The 15981-nt window shown below is 41.2% G+C and overlaps 1 protein-coding gene across 1 annotated transcript; it reads left to right on the forward strand.

Annotated features, from left to right (window-relative positions):
• Positions 1–3306: 3306 nt before the first annotated feature.
• Positions 3307–13592, forward strand: rnd1b (Rho family GTPase 1b). The gene is made up of 5 exons (XM_004558711.3): positions 3307–3560; positions 4067–4154; positions 9936–10045; positions 10169–10303; positions 10484–13592. The coding sequence occupies exons 1-5, from the start codon at positions 3441–3443 to the stop codon at positions 10727–10729; spliced, it is 699 nt and encodes a 232-aa protein (XP_004558768.1). The 5' UTR covers positions 3307–3440; the 3' UTR covers positions 10730–13592.
• The last annotated feature ends 2389 nt before the right edge of the window (positions 13593–15981 follow it).

The following is a 15981-nucleotide window of genomic DNA, read 5'->3' on the forward strand; positions in this document are numbered from 1 at the left end:
CAATATATTATTGTATTATTCAATTAAGCGTCACTAGGGAGGCTGGAGCCTTTCCCAGCTAGCTGGGCGAGAGGCAGCCTACACCCTGGACAGTTCACCAGGGTTAACACAGCAGGCTAACACGGGATTAGAGTTAGAAACAAATCTGCTAACATTGTTCATATACATGTTATTTGGAACATGATCATCTTTTACCATTGGTCCAGGGCTTACAGTACCCTGGAAAGGTCTTGAGCCACCCCTCATTTCTTTCTGTTTTATTAGCAAAAACTGGGAAATAGGCTCAGTGTATGTGTAAACATACATGGAAACACAGTCTATGAGGCAAGAACAGACATTTTTTTTATTCTAATGAGACTGAAAGTCAATGTTTAGTATGGACATCTTTAACATCTAACATCTATTCTTTAACACAGCTCGATCGGTCTTGTAGGCAAGTTTCCTTGTCATTTCTTGAAGACGTCTTCGGGAAAAGTCCTCCAGCCTTTGAGTCCATTCTCTTCTATAATGATTCCACACTGCATCAGTATTGAGGTCCAGACTCTGGGGAGGCCCAGACTGGACTGGAAATGTTCTATTGGATGTTTTTCTTTCCAGGTTTGCATTTAGTAAACTGGCAGTGTGTTTGGGCTTTTGCCAGTCACACTCTTTGCATGTTGACAACCTTGACCTGCTGCTGATTTTGGGCTCTGTTCTTGTGTAATTTGCCTTTTCTCTCTCATTGCCTTCCTTAAGATGAACTTCTTGACAGCCATCCTTCCACTGCAACCATTCGTTATGAGGCTTCATTAAGCAGTGTATGGATCATCAGGCCCCGTGTCATGTTCTTGCTGGATTTTTTTCTTATTTATCATGAACATGACTTTCAATTAGTGTTCATCTGCTATGGATTGTTTTTCAATGTATTTTGTACAGGTTACTAGTAACAAGGTGACTAAAAATACAATTTCAAATCGGTTCTTTTCTAAATATTTTGTTATGTTTAGACACAAGATTGGTTAATCCCTTGATTTAGGCGATCTTTATATTCAAATGATGCACAGATCACTGTTAGGTGGCTTAACAAACAAACAAGAAAAAAAAAACAGCCAGGTAAAAGGACTGGACTCAAAATAAATGAAAAGCAAAGCAGGAAAACCTGGAGCTCTCTCTGCAGTAGCTGCTGTGTACAGTACTCTATAAAACCATATTTCACGAACTGACAGATTTATATAACTTCCATATTTGATCGAATCGATGCCTATTTACAGAGAGACTCAAAAAATGCAAAATGATGCTTAAAGTGTGTTAATTTGATGTAGCACATGTTAAATTTATGCCAGACCTCCGGGGTTACAGCTCCATCTGGTGACGATTTTGTGGCAGAAAAATAAATAAATAAAATCAGAATCTTGACTCATCTTTTGTTTGTTTTTCTGGGGCTATTTGTAGACTGCCGCCACTCTCAGTCTGTTGATTTAGCTACCAACACTGTCACCCAATACATCAAGGTGTGATAGCCTAAAGTGTCAATGCTTCCTGCAGTCAGCCTCCTCCTACCTCTCTTCCTCATCTCCCTGTACCAGCCATATTGGAAGGTGTCACTTTATGCCTGATGATTATTCACAGCCACCTGTCTCTGTCCCATCAGAGGGCATCTGTGGTGATCACACAGACGTCATGCTGCAGTTAGTTTAGAAGGGTTAGAGAGAGTTCGTAACCTGCAACTTTTCTTTTTCATACTTTCTGCATCACTGTATCTTATTTACTTTACCGATCAGTGGGGAAGTATTTTTTAACTGACCTGTAATTAAATATTTAAAATGCAATAATTATGTATATTGATATTGCTCTAGTTGTAAGTAATGAAGCTTAGAGGTTTTACATTGTTTCTACTGGAGTTGCTGTGTTGTTGGATTAGTCGAAAACACACATTTTTATCGTGGAATACAAGTTTATTACTTGCCCTCACAGTTATTCTCACCCCTGCCTTCCTTTAGCCTGATTTCATAGCTTCTCCTGTTATCTAAGCAATACAAGATTTTTAGATAGATTTTTCTTTAACCCTTCAAACTCTAAAAACACTAAAACTTCAATTTATTTGAGCAAACCTCACAAACCAAATAGAGAGTACTACCTGGTCAGATGTGATCAACGGTGGGAATGAAAGGCTAACAGCATCATAGAACATTTCCCCCTGCAGTCACATCCTTTATTAACAACCTTATGTGTGATGGCAGCGAGACACGTTAGGCTGTAAAAGACAAGGCAGCTCGACGGATGAATGATATGAGCTGTTTGTGAACAAAGGCAAATTGCTTTGACCCACTGGGTCAAAACTGAAAGAGCTGTGATTGGCAACAGTAAGTAAATTAGCCAGGAGGTCGCCAGACAAAGAAGAGGGAAGTTAATTGACTTTTATCTTTTAATTTCCCCTTTCCTAACAACGAGGCGCTGTTTCCATACAGTAATAACCTCCAGGGTGTGAAAGTCAGCTTTTGCGTGTTTCCAGGGCTTTGAGAGACCAGGCCTCTGACTTGACCCTGTGGGAAGCCGATAGATGGTCACCTCAGGGGGGCCTCACACCGTCCCACCGCATGTCAACATGATGACATTACTGAGTAACCACACAGACAAAGGTCAGACCTTTGATCGGTAAACAATCATTCCAACGTTGCGCCATTCCCATCTATCAATCAGTGCTTTCAAAATGATGTTTGTACTATTACACTTCTATATAATATAATAGTGTTAAATAACAGACAGTCAAAGATTATACATAATTTGCCCCACAAATGGGGGAGAGATGATTTTTTTAATAATAATTTTTAAAAATACATTTAAAAAAAAAAAAGCCGAAGGAGACGTGTTTGCTAAATAAATGTGACTTGACTGAAGTGCAAATCAAAATAAACTAATTAGCAGGGAGAGCCCCATTGTTCTCAGCCAGTGGTGCTATCGATTCAGGCAGTCGAGTCAATTTAATAAGTCAGTTTGTGACAAGACACACAGGTGACAAAACAACAGTCTGCAGGGGGTGGCTGCAGATTACATTGTTCTTTAATCTTCTATGTTAAAAAATAAAACTATGTAAACCGATGATTGCACAGGGAGATTACAATTTTTTAGTCCTCGTGGACAAATGCGTCTAAATCTATTACACTTTCTTTCTTGCACAATAATCTTGGAAGTATTTCGAGATATCTGCTGTCACATCCTCCCAGACAGAATAACTCGAGTGCAGTAAAGGGAGCCTGTGGAATGTTGCGCTCCTATTGGCTGCTGCTTGCCTGTATAAAGAGCCGCAGTGGCAAATTCAATCAGATCAACTGCGGGCATCCTTCGAGAGCGAGACACCGGGTTTCTCAGTCAAGCTGGGACAACAATTGCTGGGCTGTTCTGCTGTTTCTTTGTCTTTCCCTTTTTCTGCTAAATAAATCCTCTGGAGCATTGTTGGGATCATGAAGGAAAGGAGAAATACACAACCGCTGGTGGTGAGATGTAAACTGGTTCTTGTGGGAGACGTTCAATGCGGAAAAACGGCGATGTTGCAAGTCCTGGCGAAGGATTGTTATCCAGAGGTATGCAAAAATGTGACTCGTGTTGAAGTAAAATATATGAGCAGAAAAGTCTGCCCTGTGTTCTCTTGACAATCGTGGTGTTGGGTTTTCATCAAATGATTTGGAAACGGCACGGAGAAAACAGTGCGTCTGTTGCGGATAGTGACATATTGCTTGCGCATTTCCTAAAATTTCTTGCTTTTAAGTTTATTTCCTATTTACTGACCTTTATATCATCGGTAGCATTATTGTTTCATCATGTGGTCAGTGGAATTATGTTCTCTGCGCATTCTTAGCTGGTGCTTTCCTTTCACAGTGGCCTGCGTTGAATATCTCCTGCAGCTGCAGCGATTAAAGTGATTAATTGATCCGAAATTCTGTCAAATTGAGAAGAGATATAGATTTGTCTTATTGTTTTATTGGTCAGTGCGTGTGTTTTGTGTATAGCACTGATTAGTTAACTTCCATTACCTGTAGCTGCCTGACAACTCCCCACTAACGGCACCGTGTTGCTAATTGCTCCCCAGACCTACGTGCCCACGGTATTTGAAAACTACACAGCCTGTCTGGAACTGGAAGAGCAGCGAGTGGAGCTCAGTCTGTGGGACACTTCAGGTAACCGATCACCTTTTCCGTGTGCATGTGGTGTGTGATCTGCAGTCCTGCTTGCCGCACTGAAGAGGATTTGGCAATGCCGCGTGAATGTAATGAGTGTTTGTTTTTGCTGGAACACCAGTCTCTGTATTTTTTCCCAGTTATTCATTTTCGTCATGACATTTTTTTATTTTGGAGGACGAAAATGGAAACATTGTGTTGTTAAACATTGGTAAATACTTAGGGAAGGGCTTTATAGTCTATTTCCCCCCTGTTGATGCAGAGGTACATGGGATGTGTACTTGTTGAACTATATACTCTTTCAAATCTCCCATTTACTACAAATTAAATTTCCTCCGATATGAAGTGTCCCCCTTTTTGGATGTGTCTGGATGTAAAGGACTCTGCAGATCTACAAGTGCATTTTTGTGCCAAGTGTGTTGCAGTGGAAAAACTGGGCAGAAAAGACTGATTATTCCGCCTCGCTTGTTTTTAATGCTGACTCCGTGCATCATATGTTCATTTACACTAAGCGTGAAAAAGAGGGTCAATGTGTCATTGTAGATCTCCCAGGAAATCTGCTGTTCAGACTGTTGACCTGAATACTGCGAGCACGGGTCTGCAGCACCTGTTTGATTCCCTTCATGCTCGCTGCACAATAGTTTCTCTCGCCAGGCCACATTCCTCTCCGTCCACACTCGTGCTGCAGCCTGACTAGGTCACACTGGCAGTACAAGTGTGATTATTTATTCATTTTTGTGCACACCTGTGTCTGTGTACAACAGATCCTTTATATAACAGACCCATTTGTATGAGATGATGCAGTATTTACTGTGCTCTCATATTTTTTCCCCCTCCCATTATCACAAAGCGGCAAAATGAGGAGAAAAGTGAGTGTAATTCCGTCCCCAGACCAAATCCCGTTTTTTAATCCCAGACTTTGGACCTTTGGTCTGGCCAGCAGGAGTGGGCCTGGTGCCCAGGGATGATGGGCACACAGAGCTACATTCTGTTGAGCAGGACAGTTTTTCTGGAGCAGACAGATAGGAGGGAGCTCAAAAAACTCTAGTGACCTGCATTCCCCCTCCATATGCTGCTCCAGGTCAGCCACTCAAACAGCATGATGCAAGGGATTAAGACTGTGAATGGGACTGCTGGGCAACCTCTTCTGACTGACCCAGTGAGTTTGTGGCTCTTTCTTTCTTTCACTTGAGCGTTCCCTTTGTTGCTCCCTCTTTGCTACTTTCTGGCTAATCTGCATAGATTGCCACTCCCTGCCCTTTACCAAACACCTATGGCACAATTCAATACCAAGTACAAAAGAGTACAATATGCACGTGCATAGCAGACTATTTGAAAATGGGCCAAAAAAAATAAAATCTATTTTTATTCACAATAGATTTGATTTAAAAGACCTGCCCCTCACACTCTCAGAGGAGACCGCATGTGGTCCCCTTCCCCCTCATCTTTTATAGATGACTCTTTTATCACAGGTATCTGCTGTCAGGCTCGTGGTGATGGGTGACAGGCAGAAAGGGGTATTTGTTAGCCACACCGCACAGTTTCCTCTCCTGTGCTGTAATTTGCTCTAATTGCGTGGAGTTTGTGCCACCCTGGCCCACACCACACTGAGACGGTCTCCTCATTATCCCAGCTCCCCTTCATTGATTGCACTGACCTCATCACTGGCTCCACATGGCAGGCGGCTCCTTCTCTCAGCTCCAATATGGATTTACAGTCTAAAATCAATCCACCAGTTTTAACCAGGCTTATCTGATCAGGAATGCTGGGGAAAAGGGGAAAGAAGGGAAGCTGAGCTCTGTCTGGTGTAGCGCACAGATAGTGAAAATAAATCCCATTAAGATGTTGGTGTGTAATTTATTTCAGGTTTAATGATGTTGCTGACGAAGCCTTGAAGTTCAAGATCGTACTGTGTGTGTGTGTCTATATAATCACTTATTGTATGATGTATACATAAGACTGACTTGGAATGAATCCAATGTCCATTTAAGCTGATGAAACACTCTGCTGGATTGTAAAAGGGGGCATTTTTAATATTTAATTGTCATGTTGATGACCATATGTCATGTGATTTCTCTAATAGGCACCCAGTTTGTAAAACTTAGGTGCTTTTTAGAATTGTAAGCAGGTACAGTTTAATTCCTCCATCTTTTTCCATCACTGATTCATCAGTGATCTATTTTTTTTATTTTTTTTTATTTTATTAGTAGTGTTTAGCTTTGCTAAATGTTTCATGGACTGTTGTCCAACAATCAGTTTACACTAGCTGAGAAAAACCGGCTATATTCTCAAATGTTTCCTTCCTTATTTTATCCAAATCAACATTTCAGGGTTTTTAAATCAAACTCTTTGATGTTGGACTTAATTTTCTTAATCCAGTGTCATCAACTATGATGATGTCAAAGTAAAGCTTGTTAGCAGATCATATAACGCTTAGGAAAAAAGCACCTCCTTCACCCTGCAGGGGGCTTCAGCACTAATTCTGACTGGCTTATGTGAATCCAGGGAACAACTGCTTGATGCAATATAATATGTTTTTTGGAGCGTGCTGTGAAGTCCGTAGTCCTGCGGCAGCACCACAGCTCCCAGTCGGCTGAGTGTGGGTGGAGGCGCAGGGCTCCTCTCGTCCCCATATCTGTGAGTCATCCCATCACTGGATCATTAATCTGTCTGACCTCCGCATTTTCGTAGTGAGAGGAGGAGTGCTAATGATGAAAACAGGCTATGTCACTCACTCGATTTTAGCACACATCCACAGACACACAGTTATACTCTCGCTCGGGCAAACACAAAGCCGATCCTCCCCTCCCCCACCTGTAGCCTTCAACACAAGGGCCTCCGTCTTCAGCCCTGTGAAGCCTACATCCACTTAGGCCCAATCCTCACCTCAAACACTCAGATCTGGGCACCGCACCATCAAGACGGATGAAGTTCAGCTCAGCCACAAGAATTTGGTTATACTCCTTTTTCTTTTCTGCCTCACTCTCCATGTTTTATGCCTCAGAAACTCTCCATCTGTTGTATAGAGGCATGCAAGGAGGAAAGCCATAATTTGGGCCATGCTTATAGGCGCTGCATGAGCACCCAAGCCATTGTGTGGTTTGCTGCAATGGAGAAAGGAAGGGAAGAGAGTGAAAGAGACAGATAGCAGTAACCTGTGATATTACACTGCAGGGGGTGAGGGATTAATGGCAGAGGAGGTCTCTTTGTGATATGGCTCAGTAGGGTATACTTTGGCTCCCGCTCTTCTTTTTCCTGTGGCTTTTTCTTGCCACAATAGTAACAGCTATTTCTTCCAAGATTAGAAACTAGGCCCTGGTGTGTAAGGAAGGTGCTGCCGAAGCTGCGCCTATGCCAAGTAACATGTTACGGGGGGTTTGAATACTAATATTGAGGTGCTGTATGTTGCTGTAAGTACAGTATGTTTACTGATTTGTGCATTGTTTGTCCAACACAACAAATAGAAGTTTTATTTATATGTGAGGACAATAGTAACCAAAAACAAAGAAAGAAAGGTGGGGGAGGCTTAGATGTCCTTTGCATCCCCCCTTCCATCTTGGCAGGCTAATTGATTTGTCAGCTTTAAAAGCATCGGCTCTCGGACCTCTGGTGTAGCCTTCCATTGATTGTTGCATTTAGATCAGTGGCCATTTAATGCAGAATCACATCTTGTTTGCTGGCTCTGTGATAACCCCTCACAGGAGATTGAAACGATTTCTGGAGCACCCGACCTCTGACTTTCCCATTATATACCTCACGTATATGGCGTGGCACCGAAACTCGTAATATTAGTGTCTCTAATCCTTCTGATTTTAACATGTGTGATTTTTAACATGTGTGACATGACATATGTCTCAAATTCTTCAAACACAAAGTTGTGTTTGTGGCTTTTCTGCTACAATTAGGTGTATGTGGTGTAAAAGCGATGGTGTTTTCTTATATGTGACATCTGTAAATAATTTAATCAAATTGTCTCTTTTTTTTTTTTTTTTTTAACTCAAGAATAGAAAAAAGTCATTTTTATTTCTAAAGGCATGGAAATGGAGCTGTAACGCAAGCATGTTCCTTTGTTCTTTTGCAACAGTGTTTACTTTCTTCAGGACATTGAGTCCTGAGGAATTTCATCACAGCTTGTCATTATTCCACTCACGGCACCCAGCAGCTGGCAAATTCAGTTTTACCCTTTGATAATGTGGAAAATCATTAAGTATTCATAAGCACATATCCGTTTTTGTGTACACATACATGCACGCATCCGTGTTTTCATGTGCTTTTTTTTTTATGTTTTCTTCTGCTGCATTGTTTCTGCACCGTAAATCAATTAGGACGGTTGTGCAATGAGTTATTACACAGACTGCTTGTGTTATCTGTAGCTATAAAAGGAACGCTGAATCCCTTTTGGGATTCACACAGACTAAAGTAAACATGTTAATCCCATTGAGCAGCCCCTCTTCTGTTTCATCTGATAAGGGACCAGATTCACCTCTGCATGCATCCGAATTTAAAAAGTGTGCGTCTGTGTTAGCGCTTGTGGTTCCGGCGCATGTGAATCATTTTGTGTGATGGGCGTATGTCTGTGGTCCCAAACTCTGTCGCAGAGAAGAGGAATGTCCCCAGCAGTAGGTGGGTGGGCCGCTAGTGGTGTAAAATGATTGAGTGGCAGTTAAGGCGAGCCTTTACAGAGAGCCAGGAGGAATGCCTGATGTAGATGGTGGATTCCAAGGCTGTTGCTGTGGTAACAGAGGGACTGGAGGTATTGCTTGCCGAGCAGAGGATTTTTGGGGGGGTGGGTGGCTTACTTAAGGATTCTGAGCATGAGTGGGAGCGTCTGCCTGCCCTGAGCCCTGCCGTTCCACTTGCGTAATCTACTGCAAGAGAAGATCAATGAGGATTTAGTGCTCGATTGTCATCTTCACTTCTAAAATGCCAGCCAAGAATATAGGAGCAGCAAAAGTAGCAGTTTTAGCAACAGCAAAGTGGAGCTCAGTGGGAAGAAGTGATGCCGCGCACACCTAACTTAAGCAGATGATTTCTCTTGCTCTTCGTCTCCTGCTCAATCTTCTTTTTTTTTTTCTTTTCTTTTTTTACCAACTTCCTGTTCTCACAGCTCTTGGATCTGGCCTAAATTAAAAATGAAAAAACAAATTGCTCTAAACTTGCATGTATACACACTTTATATTACAAATGTAGCTTGAAGCATTGCACATTTAAGATGGATACTTAATTGATCCCACAAGGGAAATTATTGTGTTACAGCAGCAGGATAAAGAATAAAAATGGCACAGCCTACAATTAACAACAGATGCATATACTGTTATGTATGTATAAATTTTGTATAACAGTCATTTTTAATAAAACAATGAAAATTAAATAAACATGAGGTTACATTAAAGAAGAGAGAGAGATATTAGTGCAAATCGCATTAACAAGTAATATGTAAAGTGTAAATCTAAGAAACATACTTTTACAGTTTTCTGTACCATCAGATGTTAAATAACCTGAACAGCAAATGTGTTCATTCACACCTAACTATGGCTATGCAGGAGTTCTCTTTTGTCACACAAACCAGCAATATGAAGTTACTATTAATTGACCTGGCATATTAAAGAAGACTAGACCTGGTTAAACAGCAGCAAAACTGGAAGTTTCCTCTTAAAAAACATGATTAAAAATATTTCTGAGCATCCAAAAGTTCTAGGAAATGTTTTATGGAATGCAAAACTACTTTTGTCTACATTTTCATAGTTTGTTATAACATTGCTCTCCTCTCTCTCCTGTAAGGTTCTCCGTACTATGACAATGTGAGGCCCTTGTGCTACAGTGACTCAGATGCAGTTTTGCTGTGTTTTGACATCAGCCGCCCAGATACTGTGGACAGCAGTCTGAAGAAGGTAATGACTTAAGGTCACTTTACTTCAAAGTCCTATTCTCTCTTGTAGCCTACTGTGACTCCAAAGTGTATTAACAGACTATTTGTCACCATACACCAACTGATCACCTTTTTGGGTCCACAGTGGAAAACTGAAATTCTGGACTTCTGTCCAAGCACACGTATTTTACTCATCGGCTGTAAGACCGACCTTCGCACAGATGTCTGCACACTGATGGAGCTGTCCAATCAGAAGCAGACTCCAATCACCTATGAACAGGTGAGACAAAAGAAACAAACGAAGATCCATGTGTGTGTGTGTGCAGATTTTTACACATATGCCTTTCCTGTAACACCCCGTCCCAAAGGACTTGTCTCCACACTATATCACAGGAAAAAATTAAACGGCACCATGGAAGAATATCATGAACAGTATCGGTTATTGCTTCATTTATTGCAGGGTTCTGCTATGGCTAAGCAGCTGGGTGCAGAGGCTTATCTCGAGTGCTCGGCGTTCACCTCGGAGAAGAGCATTCACAGCGTATTCCGCACCGCTGCGATGGCCTGCATCAACAAGCTGCAGCCTCTCCCGAAGCCCAGCCCCACCCGACGCCTCTCCAAAAGACTTCTTCACCTGCCCAGCAAGTCAGATTTGATCTCCACCACCTTCAAGAAGGAGAAGGCCAAGAGCTGCTCGGTAATGTGAGTGGAGACCTCTTGGGTTACAGTCCTCACATTAAACCCACATCCCCTGCGTCTTTGGTCTCGGGGAAGGGGGGGTGGGCACGATGGTTTTATCAGGGTTACCTGCTGAATCCTTCCCTCACCCCCCCAAGAAACCAAACACCACTCAGAAGAGGTGGACACTTCGCTGTCCACTTGCTCCTGAACCTTTTAGTGCACCTCCATCCTTTTCCACTGTTTATTTTTTGTTTGTTTGTTAGTTTGTTTTTTGCTTTCGAACAAACAATATCAGTCGAGGTTTGATCACCAAGCTACCATTTTATTTTCACCTGTGAACAGTATGCAACTACAATGGTGTTACATCTGTCTAATTTTACTATCTATAGGCACATGTTGATTTTGTCCGAAATGGAAATGTGCAACGTGTGACGTTTAATCTTGTGATGTAAATGCCTCTCGAAAAATTCAGTGGATATTTTTTTTTTTTCTTTAACTCAAAAAATAAATCTAGCATGAAACCATCAGGAAATAGCAAAAATCCTGTACATCCCTCTTAGTAAGGTGTGTGGGGTGTGAAATAGTGTGTCACTGGTTTCCCCATTTACTGGAAGTACATAGAATAGATGTACAGGGAGCAATGGGACAAACCGTGAGAGCTATTACATAGAGAGATGTTCTTATTGTCTCAGCAGTGATGACAGCAGGGATGAGAGCAGTGAGCACAGGCTGCTGTGCTTACAGCAGTCTAGGCTATGCCAGCCTGCACGGATTCTTGATGCATGGCTGTGTAGCTCTGGATAGTGTTGCTCTGCAAGCTTTCAGTGGAATAACTGGAAGATGCTGAAGAGGCTCCGTGTACACAAAACGACTGCAGAAATGCGGAACGGACACAAAATATAAGCAGAGGTTTAGCTGGACTTCCAGGGTGTCTTTTATCACTGCTGGAGTCTGATGGGATAGACACATTTAATTGCTCTTGTGGTGACCAGGAGCTTAACCACAGTCGGTTCAATGTTGAGCTTAGCTTTGCTTAGCCTGTTGATTATTGAACCGTGGCTGGTTATCGATACGAGTTAAGGTGTTAGGAGGCAAATCTAAAAAGAATAAGATCACGCCTACATGGAAGTCAGACTGACCTGAAATGGTTTGTATTTTCAGACACTCTTCAGTAAAAAATCTGTAGCATTGCATTGTTGACAGTTTTTCAACAATTCTCAAATGGTATGCAGTTTTGAAAAAAATGCCTTTCATATTGAGTTCCCAGAAGTCAATGAGATTTTTGAATACTGTAATTACTGTAATATGCCTGTGGACTCCTCACATTTGCATCAATGCAATGTAGCACCCTCAACTTGATTCAATTCTTCCAAAAGGACTGATTTTTGTTTTGCACACACTTGTAAAATCTGTTCACATCCAATAAGCAGCACTTACTGTAGGTTACATTGCAAAAAAAAACAAAAACAAAGGGAAAAATCAGACGCTTTTCTGAGCTTAAATCTTAGGCTTCATGGTTATGTGTGTGTGCAGCATCGATCTCCATGCTTCTAACCATAAAGCAATAACGATTTAAGTGCTTTGTGATGCAAAAGTAACCTGCGTGGCAATAACAACGCAGCTTTGTGATTACTGTCATGCTATAAGTGCTCCATGGATCGACATGTTAGAGATTGTTTCAATCTCCGCTGTACAAAAGGCTGCTGATATAGCCCCTCCTTCCCCCTGTGTAAGTGGTGATCGGTATATAGAAAACCAAGGACGGCGTTTGCGCTATGAACTAGATCAGAGTATTCCAAACAAGAAGGAACAACATGCTATTTGAGTTGTTGCTGTCAGCTCAACATAATCATAATAAAACCACTGAGGCAGTATGCCTCAAGTGAATTGTTTATTGTTTTTTTTTTTTCAAATTTGAACTATACATTAAAGTCTAGCAATTATTCATCAAGGGCTAGTGTGGGTGGAGGGGGGGGGATAATGTGGGACTAAGGAGAACAAGTAATCAAACTGCACAGGCTGGCCCTGTCCAAAGAAAGCTATTTTTCCATTCTTTGTGTGCGCGCGTGTGCGTGTGTGTATGTTTTTATGTATTTAATGGCATGATGTGAGTCTCCGTGCTGTTTTTGAGATTTTTCTGAAATGGCTGCTCTGTCTGTACGGAGCTGTGGACTGCCCCTGGTAGTTGGAGGAACTTAAAGTGGTGATTTGCACAAAGGCTTCCAGTTCATGGTCACACACAAAATTCCTCAGCATTGCCTAGCAACAATTCAGCTCAGAAACACAGAGACTGGCTCTTGGGTTGGTTGTGTGGACAGATAGGGTTAGCTCACAAGCAGACATCCCCACATCCATTATTACTGCATCGTTTAAGCATTTACTGCGTAGCTTGTTTAAAAAAAATAATAATAAAAACAAATAAAAATTAAAAAATCTTGATATTTTTCTCTGGGTTTTTCTCTGCCAGGCCTTCTGATGATGGTTTACATGGGCGGCTCAATGACCATGTCAGTTAATATGCAGCCTTTGTGTTGTAGTCAGTGTGTGGTAAAAATGGTGCAGTCAAACTCCTAAGCATGTCCTATTAAAGTTGTACGATTGTACATACCGTCTCTTGTTTTATAGTCATTGTACAGCATCTTCGAGGGTGTCTGATGGAAGTATTGTTGCTGATGTGATTTATTTATTTGGTAGCTATTTTGCTTCTTTTTTTTTTTTTTCTTTTTTTTGTTTGTTTGTTGATTGACATGTACATTTGTTTGAAATCTTTTTTCAAAAGTTGACTGTTTTTTTTTTTTTTTTTTTTTTTTTTTTGTTTGTTTTGTTTTTTCTTCTTCTTCTTCTTTATTGCTGTGTTGAATAAAGCTTGCCCCGTTTGGCATCCTAAATTCACTGTTCTTGTTATCTATTTATTAATTTATTAATTTTATTTTTTTTGATCACTTGCTTATGAAACAATACACTACACTAGACATCTGCTCAGTATCTCCCCAGTCACGTCTGCAGGAAGTGAGGTGCTTATCTTTTCCACTCAAGCGACGCTAATAATTCCTTTAACAGGCTCTGTGTCACTGCCTCATTAAGGATAGAGTAAATTTATATCAGGATGATGGCGGATTACTGTCATTTTCCATTACCACAATCCTGATCTTAGATCTTAGTTACCGTTCAGGGAATTATAGCCAGAGTGGGGAAAAAATGTAAATAACACATGTTTACCTGCATAAGTAACATGTTGGGATGAAGAAGGAAAGATTCTATCCTATTATAATTAATTGAATCAAGTTATGTGACGGTGTTTTGTTGTTGTTTTTTAAAGGCTGCTTTTATCTGCTCTTGTCCATCTTCAAATGCACCACATCTGGTTGCTGCCAGCTATGGAAGTGTCTCAGATGAGCTCAAGCAAGCCAGCCAACACATATGCCCTCACATTTTCTATTCTTATCTGTAAAATGCAATGCCATCCTCACAAAATGTTCATAAACTTTATCTGTTTGGTGTTTTACACCTATAGTGTAAAGTTCTAAAGTTGTTGTTTAATGGAAAAAAAATTCCCGGAGCATCTGTAGAGGATTGTGGTAAGAGTGGCAAGACTGAACCAAAGGAGATGTGGACTGCCAAAACAAAACAGCGGATGAAGCTCATTTAAGCATTCAGTAGAGGTGATCATAGCTGCAGTCAGGTGATGGAGTAGACATCTCTTTCATGATTCAATAATTATCAGAAAGGTGACTGGTTGTAAGCAAAACAAGTCAGACCCCCATTGCCGTATGAAAGCGGATTCTAGCCGTAATGGGAACCTGAATACGCAGAGCAACAGGAGCACACCAAATTATGTGGTAAGGCTTTTTCTTTCTTTCTTTTTACTAATGATAAAAGACATTCTTGTGTTGGTGTTGAATTTCTAAAATGAACTCATCATAATGACTTGAAACATTTTTTAAAAATGACATGAAAATGAACCTGAGCTGTCCTGAGGTCAGCTTAGCTCTTGCGGCTTTTTTTTTTTTTTGCTAAAAACAAAGTGAATTATGGGCTGTCACTAGGGGGATTGCTAGAACACCTGAAATAGAGGCAGACATTGTACACATGCCGACACAGACACATTGGGTGTGAGGACATGTAAATGGGCCACATACGCTGGAAGTCATAGTAAATTAGGCCAACATCTGGCTAGGCACAGAGAGTTCACTTACCCACTCAGCTGTAGTATGTACCGCGAGGGCTTGGTGAAGGAGAAGTGGCACAGTCCAGTGCATTTTTAGGATCAACCCTGGCACTTCGTTGAATGTCTGCCATCTGCAGCTACCTTGGAGGGGTTCTTTGTCTCCAGTACAAACAGTGGGTCACTTTGACCAAGGATTATTGTGTTGCCATTAACAAAAGTTGGAGAGGGAGCGCTCACACAAACCAATTTACTGGGATGTGTAACAGTGAAAATCAATCCACATTGCAATTAAATTCAAAAGAGAAGCATCATCATATCATCCACCAGCCATGCTGCCAAACAGCTCCAAGCCACTGTGGCAAGGACTCGACATATCAGACTTCAAGATGTTAGCAGTCAGATGTTTGAAATCCTGGAGATTGTCAGTGGGGGGCTCTCTGGATTATACTTCTACTTATAATACATTCTGAGAAATGCTCATTGGAGAATGATCATCTGTGGGATGTGTTGAGAGCTTCACCTTGTGCTCTTTGTCATTCTCTGTCTTTTCAAACAGTCCTAAGTAGTTTTTGCCATACAGCAGGGTGCTTTATCATGTTGAAAGAGGCTCCTGACAGTATCATCAGGGTCATTAATCCCCTGTTATACTAGGCTGGGAAATTAAGCTAATTGCAGCTGTAGCTCAAATGTTACGGAAGTGAACTAATATAGTGAAGGTATTTCTTTCTTTGGCGTAATGATCTGAAGTAACTTGCGATTTTCCATGAACAGCATGTGCGCAATCTTAACCCTCAGAGCTGATTCTGTGCAGCTGAGGGATTTGTCTTCAGAGCCCTGTGTGTTTCTTGAACATAAGAACCAGACATTTGAGTTCAAATGAAAAGGTGGTGGAAGAGCCAAAAATCTATAAAACCATCAGTCTATCCATTTTCTTAACTGCTCAACTTGAGGGAACTAAAACCTGCTACCAGTAAAACAGAGAGATAATACAGAGAGATTAACAACCATTCATGCTTGCATCCATACATTGGCAGCGGTGGTAGCCTCACTAAGTCCATAAAACAATGAGCATTTGAAGAATAAAGGCAAACTTAGACATGGAGAGAAGA

The sequence above is a fragment of the Maylandia zebra genome, linkage group LG20 (assembly GCF_041146795.1).
Source record: "Maylandia zebra isolate NMK-2024a linkage group LG20, Mzebra_GT3a, whole genome shotgun sequence".
In the NCBI taxonomy this organism is placed as follows: domain Eukaryota; kingdom Metazoa; phylum Chordata; class Actinopteri; order Cichliformes; family Cichlidae; genus Maylandia; species Maylandia zebra.